The 27,018-nt window shown below is 36.1% G+C and overlaps 4 protein-coding genes across 5 annotated transcripts; 2 read left to right on the top strand and 2 right to left on the bottom strand.

Annotated features, from left to right (window-relative positions):
* Window positions 1-1,073: 1,073 nt before the first annotated feature.
* LOC117635758 (transcription factor bHLH68) lies at window positions 1,074-5,143 on the bottom strand. The gene is made up of 9 exons (XM_034370111.1): window positions 4,348-5,143; window positions 3,801-4,167; window positions 3,209-3,283; window positions 2,862-2,927; window positions 2,488-2,553; window positions 2,141-2,203; window positions 1,930-1,974; window positions 1,718-1,762; window positions 1,074-1,577 (listed from the first exon to the last, which is right to left on the bottom strand). Exons 1-9 carry the CDS (start codon window positions 4,623-4,625, stop codon window positions 1,443-1,445), a joined length of 1,140 nt encoding a protein of 379 aa, XP_034226002.1. The 5' UTR covers window positions 4,626-5,143; the 3' UTR covers window positions 1,074-1,442.
* A 7,555-nt stretch (window positions 5,144-12,698) lies between these two features.
* Window positions 12,699-17,101, top strand: LOC117633762 (NADPH:adrenodoxin oxidoreductase, mitochondrial-like). Its single transcript, XM_034367514.1, has 13 exons — window positions 12,699-13,002; window positions 13,099-13,203; window positions 13,422-13,535; window positions 13,633-13,686; window positions 13,822-13,938; window positions 14,096-14,205; window positions 14,294-14,367; window positions 14,952-15,013; window positions 15,171-15,369; window positions 15,633-15,693; window positions 15,872-15,939; window positions 16,276-16,421; window positions 16,599-17,101. Exons 1-13 carry the CDS (start codon window positions 12,880-12,882, stop codon window positions 16,821-16,823), a joined length of 1,458 nt encoding a protein of 485 aa, XP_034223405.1. The 5' UTR covers window positions 12,699-12,879; the 3' UTR covers window positions 16,824-17,101.
* A 934-nt stretch (window positions 17,102-18,035) lies between these two features.
* Window positions 18,036-20,496, top strand: LOC117633761 (pentatricopeptide repeat-containing protein At1g11710, mitochondrial-like). Its single transcript, XM_034367513.1, has one exon. The coding sequence runs from the start codon at window positions 18,204-18,206 to the stop codon at window positions 20,196-20,198; it is 1,995 nt and encodes a 664-aa protein (XP_034223404.1). The 5' UTR covers window positions 18,036-18,203; the 3' UTR covers window positions 20,199-20,496.
* Window positions 19,517-24,494, bottom strand: LOC117633763 (NADPH:adrenodoxin oxidoreductase, mitochondrial-like). Of its 2 annotated transcripts, XM_034367515.1 has the most exons (14): window positions 24,191-24,494; window positions 23,990-24,094; window positions 23,658-23,771; window positions 23,507-23,560; window positions 23,255-23,371; window positions 22,988-23,097; window positions 22,826-22,899; window positions 22,180-22,241; window positions 21,824-22,022; window positions 21,500-21,560; window positions 21,256-21,323; window positions 20,774-20,919; window positions 20,517-20,596; window positions 19,517-19,630 (listed from the first exon to the last, which is right to left on the bottom strand). In XM_034367515.1, the coding sequence occupies exons 1-14, from the start codon at window positions 24,311-24,313 to the stop codon at window positions 19,603-19,605; spliced, it is 1,341 nt and encodes a 446-aa protein (XP_034223406.1). In that variant the 5' UTR covers window positions 24,314-24,494; the 3' UTR covers window positions 19,517-19,602. The 2 variants fall into 2 exon arrangements, 1 of the variants encoding a protein (XP_034223406.1); XR_004586699.1 differs by lacking the exons at window positions 19,517-19,630; window positions 20,517-20,596 and having other exon boundaries at window positions 20,804-20,919; window positions 21,412-21,560.
* Between the last annotated feature and the right edge of the window lie 2,524 nt (window positions 24,495-27,018).

Raw genomic sequence — 27,018 nt, 5'->3', positions numbered from 1 at the left:
CCAATTTCAAATTCCTCCTCTCTCTCTCTCTCTCTCTCTCTCTATATATATATATATATATATATATATATTCTTCTCCAAAGTTTATAAAACCGGTGGAAAAGGAAAGCCCCAAAGTGTATAAACAAACTCTTGAATCTTGATTGTTTGCAAATTGTATCAGGCTTGATTTATAAAAATTGCAAGATTTCTGAATTTTTTATGGTATTAACATTGATACCGAATCATACCGGTCCAATTTGGGTCCGATATAGTTTGAACATGTTCTCAAAAACTCTCATCCCATGTGATCCCATCCCGATTCCCCTATCCGGAATTGACACCGGGAGGACCTTCAGCCCATGTCATCCTGTACTGTGCCCACCCCTATTATTTATACAATTACAGCCAATAAAATTCATGTATTATAATGAGATTCTGAAAGTTGTGTGTATATAGAGAAAATTCATGTTTGTGCAAAGAAACCAAAATATGTCACATTAACTGTGAGTACTCACTATAAGAGTTCGACCCATGAATCTAAAAGGATAAGCCTTCTAACCCTACAGTTTGAAGCGTTTATTCATATTAGGATTATTACCACTTATAGTCCCCCATGGTTTTCAAATTCATTCATCATTGAGGAAAATTTTGAAATTCGTTAAATTTAAGAACATGTGTGAAAGAACAAATGCATGCAAGCCAAGTCATATCAGATTAAGATTATTACCACTTTTAATCCCCCATGGTTTTCAAATTCATTCATCATTTAAGAAAATGCGAACCAACGTACACATGCAAGCCAAGTCATATCATTCATGCCAAGTAAGTGATGTTGCATCCCACCATTTGATGGATGACACGTCTCAAATCATGAAGATGCTGTAGAATTATAGTTCGATAAAATTGACATGGGGTCACAAGATGTTGGGACAAATGGGTTAATTTGTGTACCTTAGCTAGCGCGATTCTTTGGGATGCTCTTAGCCAGCATCTCGATAGCTAGCTAGGTCTTTTTCTGGCTTTTCCTCTTCGAATAATATCTTACATCAAATTGATACACGTGTGCTGAATAAGATTCAATCAAAGCTACATTTAAAATGACTAATGGTACTCATACTAATTAATTAATACCGAAGAATATACAAGAACAGAGCTAGCATTGTTGTAGCATCCAAAATAGAAGATTTATAGATAAATTAAACTTAATAAAAATTAGGGAGTTTAAGGACTTCCTAATCCCAAATAGAAGCACACATGCATACATACGTGGGATACGTACGTACGTATACGTACATACAGAGATTTAAATTACTATTGTATAGCATCATGAGCAATCAGCCTTTTGATTTTAGCAGAGTGACTGCTCATGATGTTATATCATTAATTTCCATGAAGCTCGATTTCGATTGATATAGATATAGCTAGAGTGTGCTATCTAGCTAGCTATGGCGTTCATTAATTTACTGGAAACCTCCGCCAAGAGCTGGAGCCCAATAGTCTGCTCCGTTGTCGCTCCCAACTTGGAGGGTACATGAAACTGGAACCAAACACAACCCCCTACTCCTCAGGTCCTTCTTTGCCTCTTCATCAGCATCCTGACAAGTTTTTAACCAGCAAAACAGATTAATTAATCAGCTTAATTCATTAAAATTACGTCCCGTTTTATATAATCGAAAGATCATGAAGAAATTAAAGGAGAATGTTGTTGTATCAAGCATGCATATTGTCGGAGTACCTGCTCGGGAGCTCCTTTCCTCTTCATGCAATGGTCATTGAGCAGCTAATCAGAACAATAATGCAAAAGCATTAGCAATTTAATTAGCATTTGACTAGCTAGTTTGACTTGATTAAGCTTTAAAGCTGAGCATGGCATATTGCTGCTTTACACAGTACTGAAAAAAGCAAAGTGCCCCTTTGAGGATGTAAAGCATATGTGTATATAAATACCTGACCAGGGTCTTCAGGAAACATACAATTCCTCTCCCCATGAACCTAATTAACAAAACAAATTCTGATTAGGTTAAGATAATGAATCAAGTAATGACTAATAATTAATAATCTTGCACGTGGGAGAAGAGAGAGGAAGAGATGGAAGTATTGCTTTGGGAAGAGAGAAATGAATAGGTTAATTTGTATGTTGTTTTTGTTTATAACTTACTGCAGACTGTGGCTGCTGCCGCATGTTTCCTGATCCACTGCCCAAGTAAGGTAAGCTGAGGGCCTGCATCCAAGGGGGAAAAGAGAAGCCATGAAGTGAAGACACGTATGAAAGCCGTATATTTTTACAACTTCAAAAAACTAGAGAGAGAGAGAGAGAGAGAGAGAGAGAGAGAGAGAGAGAATATAAATTGAAAGGAACAATTTGAAGAGAATGGAACTTTAACGGTGTGAGTGTCTCTGGGTGCCAGCCCCAATTGCAAGTACCAACCCATGGTTGTCTGCAAAAGGTTAGAGAGAGAGAGAGAGAGAGAGAGAGAGAGAGAGAGAGAGAGAGAGAGAGATCACCTCAATTTGACTCTGAAGGAATCTGATGTACCCAATAGCTTCTAACAAGACAGAGGCTGTGTCAGTCTGCAAAAGAGATAAAAAGCCACACCACAACCCTCCAAAGTCATACCATGTCTTCTTTAATGCTTAAAGGTTAAAGGAAACCCTTCATTCCAACTAGTAAATTACTAAAATAGGAACCAAAAAAAAAAGTTCCAGGCTTTTCGTGCTGAAATTATTTAAGGAGAGTTCTCTTAATGGGTTTTTTTTTTTCTTACCAAAAATTGTACTTAATGTAGTATATTATTCCATTTTTAACTATATATTAGCTTAATTAATTTTATTTTGAAGGCTTTTTAGCTGCATAAGATAGAGGGGTAGAGCTAGCATACCTTCCCAAATGGGGAAACTAGCTGATGAAGGGCTGTAATTCTGTCACCTAATTTCTCCTTCCTCACCTGAATGCGCACAGAAGATATATAAATAAGAGGTGGATATAAATGCAGGTCTCTTGTGGTTAAGATAAGAGGGGATAAATAGATAAAAGAATCATTATGATTGATCAGAAATAGACATTCAAGAAAGACAAGTATATACTTCCACCTACAGTTACAGATGTTTTTGTGTTTGTGTGTGTGTCTTTGTGTGAAAGATATGTGAGAGAGAGAGAGAGAGAGAGAGAGAGAGAGAGAGGGAGGTTTCTGTAATCTGTCGTCTGATGATCAGTTAGAGACGTCACCTTGAAGGTTGGCGTTGAAGAAGGTTGAACTCTTGCTCTCTTCAGCGCCCCACCACCATTTGCAGTGCTCTTACACTTTCGAGAGAGAAAAAAGAAAACCAAAAGGAAATATAATGAATTAAGAATCGTGATTGGCTTGTGTTGATTAATTAATATATAAAATTATATAACTAGATTTTACAAATAAATAAATAAAATAACTATGAACAAATTTATGGCTAATTTAGAGAGCGAAAAAGGAAGCTGATTCATTCCTCCAAGTTAATATGATTCTAGAAATGGGATTAATTTAATGTTGAGAAGGCCTTACATTAATCCCAAAAATAACAAAAAATTTGAGAAGAGAAAACCATCTCATAAATCATAATTCCTTTTGATGACTCCCTAAATCTTTCATACACTTAACTCATCCGCATTAATTCATGCATTTAAAAAACCTATTTAAATCTGAAATAAAAAAGAAAGAATTTTCGAAACCCTAGGAAATCAAGAATATGCGATTTTATTTTATTTTTCATATGGAGACTAATATATCATGGACTCTCTCTCTCTCTCTCTCTCTCTCTCTCTCTCTCTGATCTCTCTTAATTACCTGGTCAGAGGATCGATGTGGTGGAGGATGCCTCACATCTGACTTGCTAGAAAAATCCAACATGCTGGTGTTGAAACTCGTCACACAAGAAGACTTAGGAGAGGATGAGGCAGAAGCAGTTGATTGCATAATTTGAGACAAAGCCGCTGACTGAAAATCTTGATGATGGTGGTGATCATTAACCCCTTGCTGGTGTCCGTACACAAAGCTGCCGCATCCCGAGCTTTCTTGCTTCACATCAGCAGCAGGAGCATTTGGAGCCTGCGTGCTACTTAATATTTGCTCGTCCCAATTCTCCAGCTTATTCTTTGCTTGATGAAATTGCCTCATGAGAGCCCCCTTCTCATCTTCGCCTACCAATCCACCCCTGACAGTTGAAAAACAAATCAAACCCCGATCCACTAATAATAAGCTAACCTTGAACTAATTAACAAAATGTTATCTAAATAACAAAAACGATTCATTTGTCTTCAAGCATATGATATAAAGACCATGCATGCAGGCAGCCATGTGAGAGAGAGAGAGAGAGAGAGAGAGAATTAATTACAAGAGGAGTTGGCTCCAAGACTCTGGAAGCTCCTGGATGTTATCGTCAATATGCCAAGAAGGAAAAGGAAGTCCTGAAGAAGTTGTTGATGGCGAAGAGGAAGTGTTTGGTACGAACTGTGGAATGAAAAAAGAAGGAGGAGGAGGAGGAGGAGGCAAGAAAGGAGAAGTAACAGATGGCTGGGTGGGTGGCCTCATGCTATTGATACTCCACCAGTTAGGGTTTCCGGCCATCATTTGTTGCACCGGTGAGCTCTGCAAATTAACACCTCTATTCATGCCTCTTATTATCTTCTGATTCTGAACGAGAGCTGAGTTATAGGCTAGCTAGCGAGCTTCCTTTTGTTCTCTTTTTGTTGGTTTCTCTAATATATATCGATCTCAGCTGGCTCCCTTGGCTTCTCTTTTTTGGTCTTTTGCTGAAGCTCCCAAAACAAGTCTTTGTAGAAACTTTGAGAGGTCCTCCTGCACTGGATTAAGTAGTACTAGGGGGAAAACCCAGGTCCGGTTTTTAAGAGAATTTGAATAATTATGGAGTTTTGAGAACCTTTGTCTTTGTTGTTTCCTTCTCTCTCTCCTCTCTCTTTTTTTTTCTCTAGCTAGCTCATTTCTTTATTACTCTGATCTGCTTTTTTTTCTTTCTTCCCTTTCTTTTATGTTTTTCTTTTCCTTCTTTGCTTTTTCTCTGCTTTTGCTTTTTCTCAAAGTGGGACAGAAAAGGTGTTAGCAATTCCAATTAATTAAGTAAACGAAAAATTGGATCTCACTAGGGTGACTGTGAGTGCACAAGTTTTCTCTCCATCCCATCAACTCAACTGGCATCTGCTGCCAAGGTTATATAAGTATGAAGACAAGGACATATATAGTGGTGTATTTACTGTCTGTTGTAGGTAAATGATTATCGATGTAATTAACCTAACAATTAAACGTAACAAAAAATTTGAGAAAACTAACGGGGATGACTTTAATAATTAATTGTTGAGGGATGAACTAATTAATAGACTTAATTGATCTGCTAAATGATAAGAAATGCTGAGTATTAATTCATTGCATGTCGAATCATTTATCAATCAATACAGAGGAATATCCATCTAGAGATAGCCACTTTATTTCGAGTCACTCTTAAATTTCTTGATTGTCATGTATCTAGTTTAGAAATATATTTTCCTTGTTGATTTTGCTTTCATTATATCTTGATATATTTTTAGGTCATTCATCGATACAAATTTAGAAAATCCCTATCCCTGATACGTAACCTAAACTTTCATTTTTGTTAATTTACGGATTTAGGGAAAGCGACATATATAAGGCAACTTTAAGCCTAAAATTCAAGACATAAAATTCTACGTAAGTATTAAGTTACGTTTAATAAATCGTCTACGTACAAGGAGTCAATAAACCATGTACAATTTCAAGACATAAATTTCTACGTAAATATTAAGATACATTTAATGAATCGTCTACGTACGTCCTAAGACGGGAATTATTTGTTGCCCTCACAAAAGACTTTCTTAAAAATTAATCATCTTTGATTGAAAACTTGCAAGTAGATAATAATATTAACAGGGAATGAATGACGATTACGAAATTGATAGTCAGGAGATGATGAAAATGTGAGCATTGGCATTACTAGAATTGTTGTCACCCACAAAGACTCTAGTGGATGATGTATGCGTCGTAACCCTATCTGCTTGTAAGATTGCTGTGACTAATTAAACTGGTATTTAAAAATATATATAGATATGCGGTAAATATGAGGAATATATATAACCCGTGAGAGTATAGAGAGACGACCGACATTCCACAATATGTACACTTTTCGAGAGGTCAATATCTAGGGTTTGGAGATCCCTAATCTCAGGTCTCCAAGAGAATGATTGCAATTTCCTAGAATTATGATTATTCTATATTTGGATTGGACTTTACCCCCATGTTGATAAACGGTCACCTTTCTATAATATTGACGCCCAAAAAGCAATAAGGAGAAGTTTGAAGTTAATTAAAAGGACACCATAAGCTTCTTTTTTTTCTTTTTTTCTTTTTTTTTCTTTTTTTTAAATAGGAAAAGGAAACCATAAGTTTTTTATTTTTTATTTTAGGTGACATACTTGTTTCTAATTAGTTTCATCCCCTGTACTTCAGATGCAAGGTTCGATTTTCCCTTCCTCTAATATCTAAGGCCTCGACGACGCCTGCTACTTGCTATTGCAAATTGCAATGTCCATAAACCATGCAATAATTAAATCACAATATTATTAGAAGCAATAACCAAAATTTAAAAAAAAAAAAAAAACAATAAAATTATTCTCCTGTGGTATAATTAATCATTTATTCCCACGACATACATTCCCTTAAACCGCATTTTAATGCAATAAACAAACAAAACAACCCTTAAATCTCGAGCTTGCCTGAGGAACATAACATATAGCCTTATTATTTTGGGCACATAGGGGTGGGGGGCGGTTTGAAAATGGGCGTCTCTTGTCCGTACTGCAAAATCTTTGTCGGGGGCGCCATGTCTTTTCCAGCACACCCAACTTTCTCACTCGTCTTTTTATTTTTCATTCTTTGGCTCTCTTCAATCTCCAACGATATAAAACAAACAAAGAACAACCACCTTTCCTTTGTCCTCACCTTACCTCCCTTATATTCTTCTCTCTCTAATACTAGCACTTTGATTTTTCTATATAGGCACTTCTTCCAAACCCGAAAGTTCAAGGTTCTTGCCTCATTGACGCCTTAGCTGCAAAGATATGTGAACTTGTGGCTCAAAATTTCTTGCACCAAATATCACGTTTTATCTGCGAGATTGATTTTTCAACAAGTTTACATTAGTTGGTCATCATATACCAAATATTTCAAGCGAAAAAAAAAACGGCGTGTATGGTGTGAAAAATCATAAATCAATTAGCGTTGATGTATTGTCAACTTTATTGCGAATCTCACATACATCAATGACGTGACATATAACTCACACCGATGTAAACGTAATCGTTATATAAGAATACCATTTAGGTATTTCTAATTTATAACATAATATTTATAAAAATGGGGTTTTCAAATTGACGTAACATTCGGTGGGGATTCTTTTTTCCCCTGTTTCCATTGAACTATTTTGTAACTTCTAATTATCACAGTACAGTAATAGGACAAACTTCTGCCCATTGCGGCAACACCTCTCTCACCCTTCTTCTTCATCATGACCTCTCTAAGATTTTTTCCTTGTTTTTTTTCTTTTGGCCCAGGCAGTAGACAATATAGGAGCTGAATGAATTGTACGAGTTGCTAGCTGTTAAGCTGCATGTTTTTCAATATCATTAAGGATTAATTAATTTCAAAACTTAATTAATTAGCAATTGATAATGAAATCGACATTTTTGAAACTTGGCATGTCGTTTCCTTGAAGTCGAATATAAACCCCATAAAAGGGTGTGTTCTTTTGTTTCATATAGGCCATGCTTGATCATTGGATTCTCCATCACATGCCTTAATAAACCCCTTTAAGATTTATGCATTATTCCCATTTATGATCCCTAGACAGCTAATCTTATATAATATAAGCTTTGTAGGGTAAACCGTAACCCTAATAAAAATCCTGGTTTAATTCTATTCTTATTTAAATGCTAACTTTATCCAAAAGGTACTGCTACAAGTAGGCAAATCCCCCATCTATGACAATGAAGACAAACACATAGAAATTATAAAACTTTTATGTCTTTAAAATGAAAAAAAAAAATTTCTTTTGTGCTGTTCTATATGAACTCCACTACCCTTCTCCAACTTTCACTTTTGCAGCTGACTATAGAGTTGTATGTAGGCAACTATTATGTTGGAGATGAAACTTGGGAGTTCTCTGTTTTTTAGTTAAAATTTAGCTAAAAATATACAAAAGTTATTTTAGAAGCTTTTTATAAAATTTTGACTTCGGTCATACTCTCTAGGTTAGGTAGTCATATAACGGTTATAATTCTTTTTTAATTCAACATAAATAGTTCATCTTTATAAATTATAGGGAGCCACTATTAATCCATTTTCTATCCTCGGATTTAGGAGCTTTTAGAGGTTTATCTCCTCATATTTAAGAGCTCCTAAAGGTCTCTCTATTTTATGAGCTAAATAGAAAGCATGATTAGAGATGAATTTTTTTCACTTCCTTCCTATATTTTATCTAAATAGATAATTTAGAGAGTTTATTGTTACGGATGCTCTTACAAAGGTGTAGAGTTAGTCTCTCAACAGTACATAGATATATATATATATATGTAAATAATTAAGAAGTTGAAAGAAAAAAAAAAGGAGAAAGAGAAGAGGATGCCACTTGTCAGAATTAAGTCCATCATAATTAATCAAGTTTATGTTTAGCCACTTGTCATCCTTATAATCATGTTAAAAGGAAAAAAGAAAAAATAATTTTTACTTTTGTAATATATAAGTTTTCGTGTAGTCAATTTCAAAACGCAATGAAAGAAACTCATCAAATTTGAGCATGTAGTCAATTTCAAGTTTCAACATCAAACTGACAAGTAATCCAAATTTCCTTAAACTTACGCTACTTGATGTACTACTGCCCTGCACCGAATGCTTTGTTAATTCTAATTAAGAAACTGTTCAGGTCTTTTTTTTTCTTAATTAAACGGTTTCCATGTCTTTTTTTTTTTTTTTTCCATTAAGAACACCTAGTACATTCAAGGGCGTTGCTGGAAGAAAATGATGTTTTTGGCTCAATTGCGTGCACGCATTTCGATGCTCATATTACTATCCTTATCCTAAAATATATGGGTTTTGTTTATTGAGAGGATCAATCATTTCCAAAGTTTAATTACCATTCTCTCAGGATCTAATTCCATTAGAATCTGCTTAGTTCCATAGATTTTTTACATTTGAATCTTATCCTTGTGCGGATGTGTGGATGTGCGGATGTTATGTATTTTCTATTACCTCTTCTTATTTTTTTCTGATTTACAATGTCATCTGCATGGTAATAACATATGGACATCTAAATAAGAATATATATGCGTGTCTGTATGTGACGGTCATATATGTAAGTGGTTTGTTCTGCTCAAAACACTCTTTATGCTTTCTATATTTAACAAGTAATTACTAAAACTATGCGACATGCTTTCTATATTTAACAAGTAATTACTAAAACTATGCGACTTTGTTGTGCCCCCCATTTCCAAAATATATAGTTGATTTTGATACACAAACAAGTGAGTAATTCTTTGGTGTGATCGTCATGTTACCAATTAAATCATATTATCATACGTGTATATATTTATTAATTCTACACCATAACTCATAACATATCAATCTTTATAATTTCTCCAAATTAAAACACCCAAACTATTATTTTGTAGCTTCATTACAAGAAAACAACATTATTAATAATCATCTCAATTTGTGTCCCGAATGTTTTGATAATGTGAAGCGAAAAATGTCTCACATTGGAAAACTAACAAAGCTTGAAAAGGCTTATAAGGTGTTGCGCTACTCTCCTAATTGCTAATTGATTTTGGAGTAGAACCTCAACTTTATTTATGATATCATGGCGGGTTTGCCCACGTGTAGAAGTCCAACGGCCACACATGCTCCACGTCACCCAATATATATTGTTCACGTATTAGGCTTGAAAATTCATCATATGTGCAAGAACATGGTCTTTCATGTTCTTGTTTTCTTCTAGTATTTATGATACTTCACTACTAACTAAAGTGTATTATTTAAGTAAAGTAACAAATGAATCCATGTAAAATATTAGATAGGAATAATCTTGGCAGACAAACAAAAGACCATATCTCAGTAGATATAAACAAATCCTTCAATCATTCTCAGTAGCGAATAAACAATCACATTTCTCTCTCTTAAATACAGCTACAATACTGATCCCAATAATCTCCACATCATGCTTTTTATAGTTTATTATCATATACAAATTTGTCTCCTTATATATCCAAATATTATATAATTCTTTTTCGCCCCACTTCTGCTTTTTGTATAATAATTATATACCCACACCATTTATTAATTCCTTTAGAGGGAATTATTTCAAGCAACTTTTGCTTTTTTCATTGCATAATGTCAAAGCCAATGTGATTAAAGAGAAGAAAAGTCAAACGAGAGAGACTTTAAAATGATTAATTTGCAGTAAGAAATGACAAGAATGAGTGAGATTATAATCAGAAATAATAATTTTTTTCGAGAAAAAAAGGGAAGAGACAAGTTAGAGTTGAACCATCATTTTCGAAGAGTCGTTTAGCTAGTCCAAAATATATTTCACATAATTTATTTTGAAAAAATGTACTAACAATCATAGAACAAAAATTAAAAATAAAATTAAAAAGAAATTATTTATACATGCTAGAAAACAAATTAGGTAAATGGAAAAACCTCTCACATGCTAGATCACGTGCCTGACAAGGGGAGTCAGCGGCCACGTGCTGCCACACGTGTAAAGTGTGGGTATTCAAAAAACAAACAATAGTAAAACATAATAAATTAAAAAGTTTATGATGATTCGTGAGCTCTTTCTTTGTCCCAAAATAAATAATTTTGAGCTCTTTCACGTGCGACCACCCAATCACATGGCAACTAGGACTTCTTTTTGTTCCAATGGGAACTGGGAGTATGGGTTGGGGTGGACTGGATTTATCCAGGGAAAGGTAAAAATTTATCAACAGAAAAGGTAAGAATGGGGGAACATTTTGTGTGAGAATTCGACGTATGCGAAAATTTGTAACCGTGCCAAGTTTTATTTTATCCTTTAATTCTCGCACGACATTATTCGATTTAGTATTTTCATAAAATTATGTCAATTAGAAATGTAAAATTGTCAATTTAGACACAATTATTCTTTAAAAACAAACAAAAAATGTTATGAAATGACTAAATTATAATACATGCGATTGAATTAGATAACTAAAATGACTAAAAAATGAGATTGATGACCAAAATGAAACTCAGTATAAGTTCAACGATCATTGCGATTAAAATCCCTAATTCAATTGTTCAATGAAATGGTAGTTTAGGCATCCTCCATATTAAAACAAAGAAGTCAAATTAAAGTTCAAATCAGTTTAAGCCAACAAAAAAGGAAAAAAATAATCAAATTGATGTAGTTTTTGAGAAATTACAAAATATATATAAAAGAGACTTTAAGGAGGAGGTTGTGGGCCCGAATTTGCGCGACCGTCCGTATGAGTTCTATACGAACAGAATTCTTTCTCATTGGGCTTTCTAGGTGTGAAAGGGACTTAAAGGTAATGGACCATGTTGTCCCTAGTGAGGTGGACCCAACCGAAGGCCCACTACCAGCCATTTGCCCCCCTTCGCATAAAAAGCAAAAACTGCCTCTGGATGCCGACCTTTAACAACTTCTCTCTTCCTTGTTTTTAATGTTTTTTTTGGTAATTTCTGCCCATGAAATGATAACCTGGGACCCACACCGTAATTATGCCTTCCTCTTTTTTATTTTTAAAAAGAAACTCGGTTTCATAAGTTTCATATTTTACCATTTTTATGACGTCACCTACACGTCAACTATGACATCATATATGTCCTCTCTTTTTTTTCTCTTTCTTTAAATTTTATACGGAAGACATTTTGGTTCGGTTGACAAATGTTGACTCTGGTCAACACAATTGTCTTGTGGATAAGTGCTGGGGTCAACACATAATTATGGATTTTGGATGGTAATTTATGTGGTTAATCATTAATGCTCTTAAAAAGTAGGTAAAAGCGAAGCCTTTGCATTACAATAAAAATATGGGTAATGTTAGGCATATCACATTGTGTATCACTTTTCTAATAGAGATGGCGTCCACCAATATATTGGAGCCCACCTATGTTAAAGAAGTGGTACATAATGTGGTATAAAAATATGGTATGCCTAGCATTTTCGTAAAAGTATTTTAGTGTGTGAATGTGTTTGGTGTGTTATATTTAGCAAACATCTTAATTCTTAAGCATCTATTTGTTCCAACAACAACAAAAAAATATATTTTTTCCCTTTTCTTTTCTTCTACTCGTCATTCATTCTATTTCTCAAGATTTTAAAGATTAAGGGCATGTTGACTAGGACAGGATTGAGCTATTTAGCACTAATCATGTCTTCAATCAAACATGGGCTTATATTAGACCATTTAAAATCATGGGCTTAACTAACACAGGCGAGCTTCACCTCTAGTCAAAAGAAAAGGTTATCAATCGAGTCAGCTTAACCCAACATCTCAACGTGTCCAATAGGCCTTAACATGTAGTATGGGCCGGGTTTTAAAGCTGACCCGGATATCCACCTACCTGTCTTGACTTTCATTTCGTCCATAATTCTCAACAATCTGACTCACGTGAGATGCACATGCCACTTTTGCAGCGGCAACGAAAATCAAGTTGCAGATCACATCCCCGCCGCACCACTTCTGCCCATCCACACGCTCGCTACCCCGTCGGCGCCTCCTCGACGGCGTAGCCAGAGGATCAAATTCTTCAGGCACACTTACAAGCTCACTGACTTTATCAGATTCATTTTTTCAATTCAATGAAAATGGCGATTTTTCAAGGCGGGACGTGGTTCGCTAGAACCTTCTCGACCGTTGCTTCTCACCCTCTGCGCGTCTGTGTCGTCGGAAGTGGACCTGCTGGCTTCTACACTGCTGAGAAGGTAAAATCTTTCTATTTGTGTATGTTTTTTGTTGTTAAATTAATTTTAATAATGCATTGAAATTTGATATGATTGGTATGAATTGAGCTGAAATAGATGCTGAAGGCGCATCAGGAAGCACAGGTAGATATCATTGATCGTTTGCCAACGCCTTTCGGGTTAGTCCGCTCCGGCGTAGCACCTGATCATCCTGAAACCAAGGTGACCATATTGTTATTCTTAGTCTCAGTTCTTTCTTTTTTCGTAAAATAGTTCAAGAAAATTGAAGTTGGTGAACTCACACATTATCAAAAATCTAGTTTACTTCCTCTTATAAAGAGCATCCTGTGAATTTTATCAGTTTATTTTGTTGGATTCTTTTGGTGTGGCGAGGAATAAATTTCTTATTTGAGCTTATTTTATTAGAAAACTTGCAACAGATTGTGGTCAACCAGTTTACGCGGGTTGCGCAACATGAACGCTGCACATTCTTTGGAAATGTAACTCTTGGTTCCTCTGTAACTCTCCCTGAGCTTCGTGAGTTGTACGACGTGGTGGGGTTCTGACTCAATATGTGTAAATAATGCCGGCATTGGCAATGTCATTCTTGGTATGCTTATTTGTTTGACCAACATTATGTGCAATACGCAGGTTGTGCTTGCCTATGGTGCTGAAAGTGATAGAGTTCTTGGTATCCCCGGAGAAGTATGTTTTGCTTGTTTTGGTTTTGTTTCTTTAATATTATGGTGCTCTTTGATCAATAGAATGGATAGAATTGCAACTAATGTTTTTTATACAATTATTTTTTGGTTGAAATAATTGGTTTATAACTCTTTCTAGGATTTGAGTGGCGTCTATGCAGCGAGAGAATTTGTTTGGTGGTATAATGGGCACCCAAATTGCAGATACCTAAACCCCGACTTGAAGAGCTCTGATACAGCTGTAGTTCTTGGTCAGGTATCTTCATACTTCATCAAGTTAATAAATAGGATTAACCTTCTCTTAAGTTACAGTTAATAAATGTACTTCACGATCCTTGTCACAACACAAACAAATAGACTTTTATTAATACATAGGAGTTTTATCCCTACCAAACAGCTCCTTTTGGCTTCAGGGCAATGTAGCTCTTGATGTTGCACGCATTCTTTTACGACCAACAACAGAGTTGGCTACAACTGATATTGCGAGCCATGCTTTGGCAGCTCTTGAGGACAGCTCTATAAGGTTTGCTATCCCATACTTGAGAATAACCAGACACTATAATTGCTACTTTATCTGGGTTTCATGTTTAATGATGTCAGTGTCATTTCAGGAAAGTGTATTTGGTTGGGAGGCGGGGACCAGCCCAAGCAGCTTGCACTGCTAAAGAGCTGCGTGAAATTAGTGGTGATTTTTAATATCACATTCATTCTAATTCTAAGTGAACGATATGATTTATATTTTCTTTTCTAAAATGATTTGTTTGGATGCTATGCTGAGAAGTAATTACTTTAGGAGTACATTTAGTCCGTTTGACCTTTTTTACAAGAGCCTGCAACTTCTGGGGATTTTAAAGTTCAAATTACACTTACTTTTGGATTGTGTGGTGGTGACATTGCAATATAATTGCAATGTTACAGCGGGATTGGACTAGAGGACAATGGGCCTTCTTGGTCTTACTTGAAAAATGTCCTTGGTATTGCATATGGTATGATATTTATAAATCACTTATGAATTTCCAAGTGTTGACCTCCTTGTTTTATGGGAATAGATATAAGATTATTTCTGTAATAATTATAAGTAGCTTCCAAAAAAGACTAAGTATTTGTAGTTTCTAATTATCTGCAATCAGATTTTGTTTGTCTATTTTTGTCATAGGTCATTGGTGTAATGGTGTCATCATATTCGCACTTATAATTTTACTCAGTCATCTTGTTTGTAGAGGTTTTTTATATGCGGAATTGAATGAAGTTGTTGTCTTTGTTTCTAAGGTATCAAAGATCTGCATGTTCACATCAAGGAAGCTGATCTACTCACAACCCCAGAAGATGAGGTATCTAAATTGATCTTATCCCCGTCTCTCTCAAGGTTACTGTTATAGCTAAATATAGAAATTGATGTTTTGAAGCAATCTAAGCTGTTATTGGTGGTCTATTAAGTCCCTTTACTGTTAGTAATTTTCATGTACCTTGTTGCTGTCTTTTGGTAAGGAAGAGATGAGGAATAATCGAATTCGAAAAAGGGTTTATGAGTTGATCTATAAGGCAGCCACGACCAGGGCTTCACACCCCTGTTCAGATCCACGTGAATTGCACTTTGTTTTCTTTCGGAAACCAGATAAGTTTCTAGAGTCTAATGAGAGAAGTGGCCATGTTTCTGGGGTCAGACTCGAGAAGACAAAACTCATAGGTAATTTATACTCCATATAATTTCTAGTAAAAGTTTTTATGTATTTTCCAATGAAGTGAGGCCATATCACATGTGAACACATTACTGAATGATTGTACCATACATCATCATCAAAGACAAAACTAATTATGGTAAAATGGAAGAGGTCAAACATCAAGTTCCAAATAATTATGGAAGCTGTCAATAACACAAGTAAATGATTCTATTTTTTGGGTCATCCAAGTGACAGTGACTAAATTGCTTCTTTCAACTTCACTTTCTAGGTGATAGACCAGGAGAACGAATGGCTGCAGGTACTGGACAGTTTGAAGATCTTGGATGCGGGTACTTTCTTCTGAAATTCAGCTGTTGCTATTTCATACTAGAGGCATACACATGCAATGTGTGTGTAGTTGCTTGTGATAAAGTAACGGTGGGTGAGAGAGAGAGAGAGAGAGATATATATATATATATATATATGAGGTACTGACAACAGTGGCAATATGCTTTCTTTCTTCTACAGGATTGTACTTAAGAGCATCGGTTACAAATCAGTACCAGTTAATGGATTACCCTTCGATCATCAGAAAGGTATGTTGATGCTGTTATATGAAGTGAGGCATATTATTCTATCTGGATCTTAAGTTTCCCTCAAAACTTTATGTTTAAGCATCAAAGTTGATGAGATTGTACAAAATATGGAGAAGATCATTCACTCAGATATGCTAATGCAAACTTCAAACTGATTTGGAACTTTAGTTGGTTCAATCTTTAGAAGGTCTCATTGAGCTGGTTCCATAGAAGTTTTGATTTGTGACAAAATGTTTCCTATTTCTGGAAAATTACTAAATAAGCTTCTTGCGAGAAGTGGTTCTATATCGATCACAAGAGACAAAGCAAGGATTATAATGGTGATCTTCTTTGCAGGCGTGGTTCCAAATGTTAGAGGGCGAGTTCTAAGTGATACATCTGGAGATCCTATGCTGCTCGAGAAGGGTTTGTATGTATGTGGATGGTTGAAGAGAGGACCAACTGGGATCATTGCTACAAACCTCTATTGTGCCGAAGAAACTGTAAGTGGTCTTTTACATTACTTAGATGGAAAGGTGCTGGTTAATAAGGTGTATTCATGTCCATCAGTAGTGGCACATGTAGCATCTTGGAACCAATAACTATCATAATTAAAACCGATTATCGGATTTGATTAGGGTGATTGCCCGCTTTGCTCACTTCACTAATCAACATGGCAGGTTGCAAGTATATCTGAAGACCTTAAGCAAGTAATATTGGCATCATCATCAAGATCAGGCAGGGAGGGTCTCCTCCAATTGCTGGATAGTCGAAATGTTAGAGTTATACCATTTGGTGAATGGGAAAAGATAGATTCAGAAGAAAGGAGGCTTGGGAGTTTAAGAAACAAGCCCAGGGAAAAATTAGCCACGTGGGAGGAGCTTCAGAAAGTAGCCAGAGAGTAAACATCCATTTCAGGGTTTCTCTGTTTTCTTTTCTTTTTCTTTTTTTTGTTTTCTTATACTTTTTTTTTTTTTTTTTTTTTTTTGGAGCTAGAGGGATACATTACAATTGAAGAAGGAAAAGAAAGAATAGTGAGATCATTTATTTATGAATTTCAGTTATTAAACCTTTTTTGGCTGAACATGAGTATTTCTTGTTGACTCATTTGATGCCCCCTTTCCCCCACAAATATTTATAAATAATAATAAATAAATGAAAAGCATTTTGCTAGTTTCTGTAACATTTGCCTTGTTCGTTCAAGTGTAGGCCTTCCCATGTTTTTACATGCATATGAAGGTAAAATAGGAAGGATGAATTTATGGTTCATTTTTTAACCGACCGACATGAGATTCAAAGGTTTTCACAAATCTTTAAAACGTGACGAAAGTAAAAAGAAAAGAAGATGTTGCATGCAAACCCAATCATTGGTTTTCAACGACGGTAAAAAAAAAACTCACTTAATTCTAATTGTGTTCAAGAATAAGATTTAGGTTTGATCTCTTGTTTTTGTTCAGAATATCAATGAGGCAAAGAAAAAGAAATTAAATTCGTTTCACTTGTTACAAAGCATTTTGAAACTGATTCCTGAATATTTAGAAAATGAAAGCACCTGATACTGCTTTTCCTTATAGCTTTCTCTCACAGCAATTTTTAGTAATAAGTAATTTTCTCATAGTTTACCAAACGAGCTATGCTTCTCAAAATTTTTAAAAAATCACTTATCACCCAAAAATAAGCAATGCCGCTGTCAGTTTGGCATTGCTGTGCTGTGAAAATAATCGCTGTCAGATTTGCTGTGAGAGAAATCAGCTGTGAGAGAAAGCAGTTTGGCGTTTGGTAAAATTTTTGTTAAAAGTGTTGTTGGTATTGATTTTATGCATAATTAGAAAATGATTGCCGCATAATCATTAAACCCAGCGCCTTTTCGAAACTGATTCCTGCATAATCAGAAAATGAAAGCACCTCATTAGCTGCTTTCCTTTATAGCTTTCTCTCACAGCAATTTTTAACAATAAGTGATTTTCTCATAGTTTACCAAACGGATTGGGCTTTTCAAAATTTTTAAAAAATCACTTATTACCCAAAATAAGCAATACCAAACGGGCACTAAAAAGCCTCCAAAAAATAAAGTTAAAAACCCTAACTCTGTTTTCAAAACACAAACTGAAAAGAAAAAAAAGAGTAAAACTCCGTGTTCCCCCGCACGAAGAACCCTTCGCTCGCCCTTGCTCGTGGTATCTCAGTCAGCCAGCCTTATCGTCTTAAAAGAGAAACATCATAGAAGTTATGATGCATTGGGGTTTCCTTGCTCTGAAGGTTTATTGCAGAAACTGTGCTCTTTGATGAACTGGGTGCTGAGCTTCTCTCTACCCAAAACCAGTCATCTAATTTGCCGCGGCCTTCACTTGGGTAAGCAATTCTCAAGCCCAAGTTCTGAGGGCATTATTTTTAGAGCAATTTGTGTTAATCTCAAACAGAGGAGATGGAAGTTTCTAGAGCAGATATCACCCACTCTTACCAATTCCTTAGTAAGTCGTGTTGTTCTCGAGTTTCGAAACTCCCCACAGTTGGGTTTAGAATTTTACAATTGGGTTCGAGAGAACAAGAGCTTTCCTCACTGTTTAGAATGTTCTTGTACTGTAATTCATGTGTTGGTCCATTGTAGGAGATTTGATGATGCCTTGTCTCTTATGGAGAATCTAATGAGTGCAGATGGTCTGCTCCCATTGGTTGTTTTGGAAGGGTTGGTTAGTAGCTATGATGAAGCTTGTGGTTGTTCAAGCCCTGCAGTGTTTGATGCACTTGTGAGGGCTTGTACTCGATTCGGGCAGACCGAAGGTGCTTATGAGGTAATTAAGAAGCTGAGGATGGATGGTTATTGGGTTACGGTTCACGCTTGGAATAACTTTCTTAATCATGTACTGAAGTTGAATGAAATTGCTAGGTTTTGGAAGCTATATAAAGAAATGGTTTCATATGGGTATGTTGAAAATGTCAATACCTTCAATTTGGTTATTTATGCTCTCTGTAAGGAATGCAAATTACTAGAAGCAATGTCGGAATATTATCGGATGTTGAAGAGTGGAATTTGGCCTAGTGTTGTTACTTTTAACATGATTATAGATGGAGCGTGCAAGATGGGTGATATGGAACTTGCCTTGAAGCTTTTGAGGAAGATGGGAGTAATGTCGGGGGAGTGTGTTACGCCCAATTTAGTTTCGTACAATTGTATCATTAATGGGTTTTGCAAAATTGGTAGTTTATCTTTTGCAGAGGAAATCCAAGCTGAAATGACCCAGGCAGGTGTTGAGTCCAATTTGAGGACTTATGCAACTCTAGTAGATGGGTATGCAAGAGGAGGGAGTTTGGAGGTGGCACTTAGATTGTGTGATGAAATGGTGGAAAGGGGTCTGACCCCTAACTCTGTTGTTTACAATTCAATTATCCATTGGCTTTGCAAAGAAGGAGATGTTGAGGAAGCATGTTTGTTGTTTTCCGACTTGATTGACAGGAATTTATGCCCTGATCAATTTACCTACTCAATCCTCATTAACGGGCTCTGCCGAAATGGGCTTGTGACTGAAGCACTAAGATTCCATAACCAAATTGTTGAGAAAAGCCTTGTCAAGGATGTTTTTTCTCATAATATCCTCATCGATTATATGTGCAAAAACAAAAACTTGATAGGAGCCATGCAATTGTTGGGCAGTATGTTTGTTCGTGGTCTACTTCCTGACACTGTCACCTATGGAACCTTGATTGATTGGTACTGCAAAGAAGGAAACATAGGAAGTGCAGTTCAAATTTATGACAAACTGATAGATGTGGAGAAAAAACCTAATTTGGTGATATACAATTCTGTCGTAAATGGGTTATGCAAAGAGGCATCAGTGGATATTGCAAGAAATTTGATGGATGCATTACAGAGGATAGATTTTCTTGACATTATAACCTATAACACATTGATTCATGCATATTTAATCTGTGGGAAGATTGATGAGGCATTTTTTTTGTTTCGGGAAATGGAAGAGGTTGGGATTTCATTCAATAGAGTCACTTACAATATATTGATCAATTTTTTGTGCAAGTTTGGGTGTTCTCAACAAGCAAAGGAACTTATGAAGGTAATGGTTTCTAGGGGTATGGTTCCTGATTTTATAACATACACCACACTTATTACCAATTTCAGTAAGAATTGCAGCCCAGAAGAAGTCATTGAATTACATGACTACATGGTGATTAAGGGAGTAATTCCTGACAGACAAACGTACAAACATGTTGTCTGTCCATTTCTTCTAGAAGAAAATGAAAATGCAAAGATTAGCACACAGAATTGAGTTTCGACAGTTCAACAATGTGTATATTTGTCCTCCATCGTCCACTATAGCATGTGTTTTCAGCCAGTCGGTCCATAGAGAACGTCTGGGCTTTCCAAAGTAACAAGAATCACGCATTTATTCAACATTGTTTATATCGGGCGTGTAAGTTCTCTTTTTCTAGTATACTAATTTTTTATGCTACTCTAGCCTACAGACTACATCAATATAGATAACATATTGTAACCCTTGGCATATCAAGCCATACACATAAATTGTTTGTTCAAAATTGTATGCAATACTGTTTCATCCTTTGGTTGATATTCCGGAGCTACTTACAATTGGAGGAGACCCTCCCTGCCTGATCTTGATGATGATGCCAATATTACTTGCTTAAGGTCTTCAGATATACTTGCAACCTGCCATGTTGATTAGTGAAGTGAGCAAAGCGGGCAATCACCCTAATCAAATCCGATAATCGGTTTTAATTATGATAGTTATTGGTTCCAAGATGCTACATGTGCCACTACTGATGGACATGAATACACCTTATTAACCAGCACCTTTCCATCTAAGTAATGTAAAAGACCACTTACAGTTTCTTCGGCACAATAGAGGTTTGTAGCAATGATCCCAGTTGGTCCTCTCTTCAACCATCCACATACATACAAACCCTTCTCGAGCAGCATAGGATCTCCAGATGTATCACTTAGAACTCGCCCTCTAACATTTGGAACCACGCCTGCAAAGAAGATCACCATTATAATCCTTGCTTTGTCTCTTGTGATCGATATAGAACCACTTCTCGCAAGAAGCTTATTTAGTAATTTTCCAGAAATAGGAAACATTTTGTCACAAATCAAAACTTCTATGGAACCAGCTCAATGAGACCTTCTAAAGATTGAACCAACTAAAGTTCCAAATCAGTTTGAAGTTTGCATTAGCATATCTGAGTGAATGATCTTCTCCATATTTTGTACAATCTCATCAACTTTGATGCTTAAACATAAAGTTTTGAGGGAAACTTAAGATCCAGATAGAATAATATGCCTCACTTCATATAACAGCATCAACATACCTTTCTGATGATCGAAGGGTAATCCATTAACTGGTACTGATTTGTAACCGATGCTCTTAAGTACAATCCTGTAGAAGAAAGAAAGCATATTGCCACTGTTGTCAGTACCTCATATATATATATATATATATCTCTCTCTCTCTCTCTCTCACCCACCGTTACTTTATCACAAGCAACTACACACACATTGCATGTGTATGCCTCTAGTATGAAATAGCAACAGCTGAATTTCAGAAGAAAGTACCCGCATCCAAGATCTTCAAACTGTCCAGTACCTGCAGCCATTCGTTCTCCTGGTCTATCACCTAGAAAGTGAAGTTGAAAGAAGCAATTTAGTCACTGTCACTTGGATGACCCAAAAAATAGAATCATTTACTTGTGTTATTGACAGCTTCCATAATTATTTGGAACTTGATGTTTGACCTCTTCCATTTTACCATAATTAGTTTTGTCTTTGATGATGATGTATGGTACAATCATTCAGTAATGTGTTCACATGTGATATGGCCTCACTTCATTGGAAAATACATAAAAACTTTTACTAGAAATTATATGGAGTATAAATTACCTATGAGTTTTGTCTTCTCGAGTCTGACCCCAGAAACATGGCCACTTCTCTCATTAGACTCTAGAAACTTATCTGGTTTCCGAAAGAAAACAAAGTGCAATTCACGTGGATCTGAACAGGGGTGTGAAGCCCTGGTCGTGGCTGCCTTATAGATCAACTCATAAACCCTTTTTCGAATTCGATTATTCCTCATCTCTTCCTTACCAAAAGACAGCAACAAGGTACATGAAAATTACTAACAGTAAAGGGACTTAATAGACCACCAATAACAGCTTAGATTGCTTCAAAACATCAATTTCTATATTTAGCTATAACAGTAACCTTGAGAGAGACGGGGATAAGATCAATTTAGATACCTCATCTTCTGGGGTTGTGAGTAGATCAGCTTCCTTGATGTGAACATGCAGATCTTTGATACCTTAGAAACAAAGACAACAACTTCATTCAATTCCGCATATAAAAAACCTCTACAAACAAGATGACTGAGTAAAATTATAAGTGCGAATATGATGACACCATTACACCAATGACCTATGACAAAAATAGACAAACAAAATCTGATTGCAGATAATTAGAAACTACAAATACTTAGTCTTTTTTGGAAGCTACTTATAATTATTACAGAAATAATCTTATATCTATTCCCATAAAACAAGGAGGTCAACACTTGGAAATTCATAAGTGATTTATAAATATCATACCATATGCAATACCAAGGACATTTTTCAAGTAAGACCAAGAAGGCCCATTGTCCTCTAGTCCAATCCCGCTGTAACATTGCAATTATATTGCAATGTCACCACCACACAATCCAAAAGTAAGTGTAATTTGAACTTTAAAATCCCCAGAAGTTGCAGGCTCTTGTAAAAAAGGTCAAACGGACTAAATGTACTCCTAAAGTAATTACTTCTCAGCATAGCATCCAAACAAATCATTTTAGAAAAGAAAATATAAATCATATCGTTCACTTAGAATTAGAATGAATGTGATATTAAAAATCACCACTAATTTCACGCAGCTCTTTAGCAGTGCAAGCTGCTTGGGCTGGTCCCCGCCTCCCAACCAAATACACTTTCCTGAAATGACACTGACATCATTAAACATGAAACCCAGATAAAGTAGCAATTATAGTGTCTGGTTATTCTCAAGTATGGGATAGCAAACCTTATAGAGCTGTCCTCAAGAGCTGCCAAAGCATGGCTCGCAATATCAGTTGTAGCCAACTCTGTTGTTGGTCGTAAAAGAATGCGTGCAACATCAAGAGCTACATTGCCCTGAAGCCAAAAGGAGCTGTTTGGTAGGGATAAAACTCCTATGTATTAATAAAAGTCTATTTGTTTGTGTTGTGACAAGGATCGTGAAGTACATTTATTAACTGTAACTTAAGAGAAGGTTAATCCTATTTATTAACTTGATGAAGTATGAAGATACCTGACCAAGAACTACAGCTGTATCAGAGCTCTTCAAGTCGGGGTTTAGGTATCTGCAATTTGGGTGCCCATTATACCACCAAACAAATTCTCTCGCTGCATAGACGCCACTCAAATCCTAGAAAGAGTTATAAACCAATTATTTCAACCAAAAAATAATTGTATAAAAAACATTAGTTGCAATTCTATCCATTCTATTGATCAAAGAGCACCATAATATTAAAGAAACAAAACCAAAACAAGCAAAACATACTTCTCCGGGGATACCAAGAACTCTATCACTTTCAGCACCATAGGCAAGCACAACCTGCGTATTGCACATAATGTTGGTCAAACAAATAAGCATACCAAGAATGACATTGCCAATGCCGGCATTATTTACACATATTGAGTCAGAACCCCACCACGTCGTACAACTCACGAAGCTCAGGGAGAGTTACAGAGGAACCAAGAGTTACATTTCCAAAGAATGTGCAGCGTTCATGTTGCGCAACCCGCGTAAACTGGTTGACCACAATCTGTTGCAAGTTTTCTAATAAAATAAGCTCAAATAAGAAATTTATTCCTCGCCACACCAAAAGAATCCAACAAAATAAACTGATAAAATTCACAGGATGCTCTTTATAAGAGGAAGTAAACTAGATTTTTGATAATGTGTGAGTTCACCAACTTCAATTTTCTTGAACTATTTTACGAAAAAAGAAAGAACTGAGACTAAGAATAACAATATGGTCACCTTGGTTTCAGGATGATCAGGTGCTACGCCGGAGCGGACTAACCCGAAAGGCGTTGGCAAACGATCAATGATATCTACCTGTGCTTCCTGATGCGCCTTCAGCATCTATTTCAGCTCAATTCATACCAATCATATCAAATTTCAATGCATTATTAAAATTAATTTAACAACAAAAAACATACACAAATAGAAAGATTTTACCTTCTCAGCAGTGTAGAAGCCAGCAGGTCCACTTCCGACGACACAGACGCGCAGAGGGTGAGAAGCAACGGTCGAGAAGGTTCTAGCGAACCACGTCCCGCCTTGAAAAATCGCCATTTTCATTGAATTGAAAAAATGAATCTGATAAAGTCAGTGAGCTTGTAAGTGTGCCTGAAGAATTTGATCCTCTGGCTACGCCGTCGAGGAGGCGCCGACGGGGTAGCGAGCGTGTGGATGGGCAGAAGTGGTGCGGCGGGGATGTGATCTGCAACTTGATTTTCGTTGCCGCTGCAAAAGTGGCATGTGCATCTCACGTGAGTCAGATTGTTGAGAATTATGGACGAAATGAAAGTCAAGACAGGTAGGTGGATATCCGGGTCAGCTTTAAAACCCGGCCCATACTACATGTTAAGGCCTATTGGACACGTTGAGATGTTGGGTTAAGCTGACTCGATTGATAACCTTTTCTTTTGACTAGAGGTGAAGCTCGCCTGTGTTAGTTAAGCCCATGATTTTAAATGGTCTAATATAAGCCCATGTTTGATTGAAGACATGATTAGTGCTAAATAGCTCAATCCTGTCCTAGTCAACATGCCCTTAATCTTTAAAATCTTGAGAAATAGAATGAATGAAGAGTAGAAGAAAAGAAAAGGGAAAAAAATATATTTTTTTTGTTGTTGGAACAAATAGATGCTTAAGAATTAAGATGTTTGCTAAATATCACACACCAAACACATTCACACACTAAAATACTTTTACGAAAATGCTAGGCATACCATATTTTTATACCACATTATGTACCACTTCTTTAACATAGGTGGGCGCCAATATATTGATGGACGTCATCTTTATTAGAAAAGTGATACACAATGTGATATGCCTAACATTACCAATATTTTTATTGTAATGCAAAGGCTTTGCTTTTACCTACTTTTTAAGAGCATTAATGATTAACCACATAAATTACTATCCAAAATCCATAATTATGTGTTGACCCCAGCACTTATCCACAAGACAATTGTGTTGACCAGAGTCAACATTTGTCAACCGAACCAAAATGTCTTCCGTATAAAATTTAAAGAAAGAGAAAAAAAAGAGAGGACATATATGATGTCATAGTTGACGTGTAGGTGACGTCATAAAAATGGTAAAATATGAAACTTATGAAACCGAGTTTCGTTTTAAAAATAAAAAAGAGGAAGGCATAATTACGGTGTGGGTCCCAGGTTATCATTTCATGGGCAGAAATTACCAAAAAAAAACATTAAAAACAAGGAAGAGAGAAGTTGTTAAGAGCAAGTCCAGCCATAGAGCCCAGCCCGAGGCCAGGCCAGGCCAGACAAAAAAACGAGCTCCAGCATTGCGCCCAGGCCCGGGTTTGGTGTGGGACCCACCAACTCGGGCCAGCCCGAAGGCGAAACCCGCCAACGGTAAAAAAATTTGAACTGGCGCGCACTGACATCAGCGCGACGCCAGTGCCAACGGTAGGCTGCCACGTGTCGCGCTCGCTGCCTTCCGATTTGTTTCTCCTTTCTAATCCAACGGCTGAGGCTTTTTTGGGTGAAAAAAATATGAAAAAAATCGTAAAAAATTCTAAAAAATTCTAAAAAATTCTGATATTTTTTTTCTATAAATACCTATCAATACCCTTCACTTTCAACACCAATACTCTTACATTTCATTATACTTCTACTATAATTCACTCTTTTTACACAACATTTTCCTCTTTTTCATCTATCATTTTGATTTCATATTTTTATGGCTTCTTCTATCGAAACCGGAGGGGCTTTGAGCACCATGGAAGATGTTTCCTTGTGTGAGGTTTGGCTCCAAATTTGTCATTGTCCCGTGTCCGGCAATGAGATGAAATTTTTTCATATGTGGAAAAAAAATTCATGTCGAGTTTTGTGAAAAAATTCCGGGGACTACTCGTACGGAGATGGCATTATCCAGTAGGTGGAAAATTCTCAATAAAGAGTTGGGAAAATGGAGAAATGCCCTAGCAAAAGCGATGGACAACTATAGAAGTGGGCAAAATCGTACTAACGAGGTAAGTATTTTATAATTTTTTTTTATTAAGTTTAATCTCCTAATATATATATTTTGTTAATATTGCTTGCATTTTCAATATTTTGTACATATTGCTTGCATTTTCAATATGTTGTTAATATTTTTTGCATTTTCAATATTTTGTTAATATTTCTTGCATTTTCAATATTTTGTTCATATTGCTTGCATTTTCAATATTTTGTTCATATTGCTTGCATTTTCAATATGTTGTTAATATTTTTTGCATTTTTAATATTTTGTTAATATTGCTTGCATTTTTCAATATGTTGTTAATATCCAATATATTTTAAATATTGATTGCATTTCCATTTTTTTGTTAAATAGATGATTCAAGCACAAATGTGGTTCGGTGCAACCGGGGGTGGCAAAAAAAGTTTCACCCATCATGAATGTTGGGAGGTGGTGAAATATTGCAAACGCTTCGTTATTATTCAGACGGGTCCGGAGGTTGTGTTAAACGAGACGCCACTCCGTGATTCAATGACATCGGATTCACCTCTCGATTCTCCTATGAGTCAAGACTCACCCATCGAAAAGGAGCCGAGGCCCATTGGCCGAAAGGCAGCGAAGGCAAAGAAGAAGGGTAATTCAAGCAATCAAAATTCACAATTTTTGGAGGAAATTGCAAGGCAAAACGGCATAAGAATAGAAATGGAGCAAAAACGCCAAGAGCACGAGTTGGCCCTTGATGCTGAGTTTGCACGAGAAAGGGAGTATTTGCGCAAAAAAGATATGGACAAGACAGATCGGGAAACCAT

Source organism: Prunus dulcis, chromosome 7, assembly GCF_902201215.1.
Source record: "Prunus dulcis chromosome 7, ALMONDv2, whole genome shotgun sequence".
Lineage (NCBI taxonomy): Eukaryota > Viridiplantae > Streptophyta > Magnoliopsida > Rosales > Rosaceae > Prunus > Prunus dulcis.
Note: the sequence above shows the minus strand (reverse complement) of the source record. Positions and strands in the feature narration are given on the sequence as shown.

What these genes read in the sequence shown, in the direction of transcription:
- LOC117633763 (XM_034367515.1), bottom strand. Translation starts at nt 24,313, where the DNA reads ATGAAAATGGCGATTTTTCAAGGCGGGACGTGGTTCGCTAGAACCTTC. An exon ending in CAGCTGTAGTTCTTGGTCAG is followed by an intron (nt 23,098 to 23,254) that starts GTATCTTCATAC and finishes TTTTGGCTTCAG; the next exon opens with GGCAATGTAGCTCTTGATGT. An exon ending in AGAGCTGCGTGAAATTAGTG is followed by an intron (nt 22,242 to 22,825) that starts GTGATTTTTAAT and finishes TTTGTTTCTAAG; the next exon opens with GTATCAAAGATCTGCATGTT.
- LOC117635758 (XM_034370111.1), bottom strand. Translation starts at nt 4,625, where the DNA reads ATGAATAGAGGTGTTAATTTGCAGAGCTCACCGGTGCAACAAATGATG. An exon ending in TCCTTCAGAGTCAAATTGAG is followed by an intron (nt 2,204 to 2,487) that starts GTGATCTCTCTC and finishes CCTTGGATGCAG; the next exon opens with GCCCTCAGCTTACCTTACTT. An exon ending in TTCCTGAAGACCCTGGTCAG is followed by an intron (nt 1,763 to 1,929) that starts GTATTTATATAC and finishes TGTTCTGATTAG; the next exon opens with CTGCTCAATGACCATTGCAT.
- LOC117633761 (XM_034367513.1), top strand. Translation starts at nt 18,204, where the DNA reads ATGAACTGGGTGCTGAGCTTCTCTCTACCCAAAACCAGTCATCTAATT.
- LOC117633762 (XM_034367514.1), top strand. Translation starts at nt 12,880, where the DNA reads ATGAAAATGGCGATTTTTCAAGGCGGGACGTGGTTCGCTAGAACCTTC. An exon ending in CTGATCATCCTGAAACCAAG is followed by an intron (nt 13,204 to 13,421) that starts GTGACCATATTG and finishes AACTTGCAACAG; the next exon opens with ATTGTGGTCAACCAGTTTAC. An exon ending in TCACAACCCCAGAAGATGAG is followed by an intron (nt 15,014 to 15,170) that starts GTATCTAAATTG and finishes TCTTTTGGTAAG; the next exon opens with GAAGAGATGAGGAATAATCG.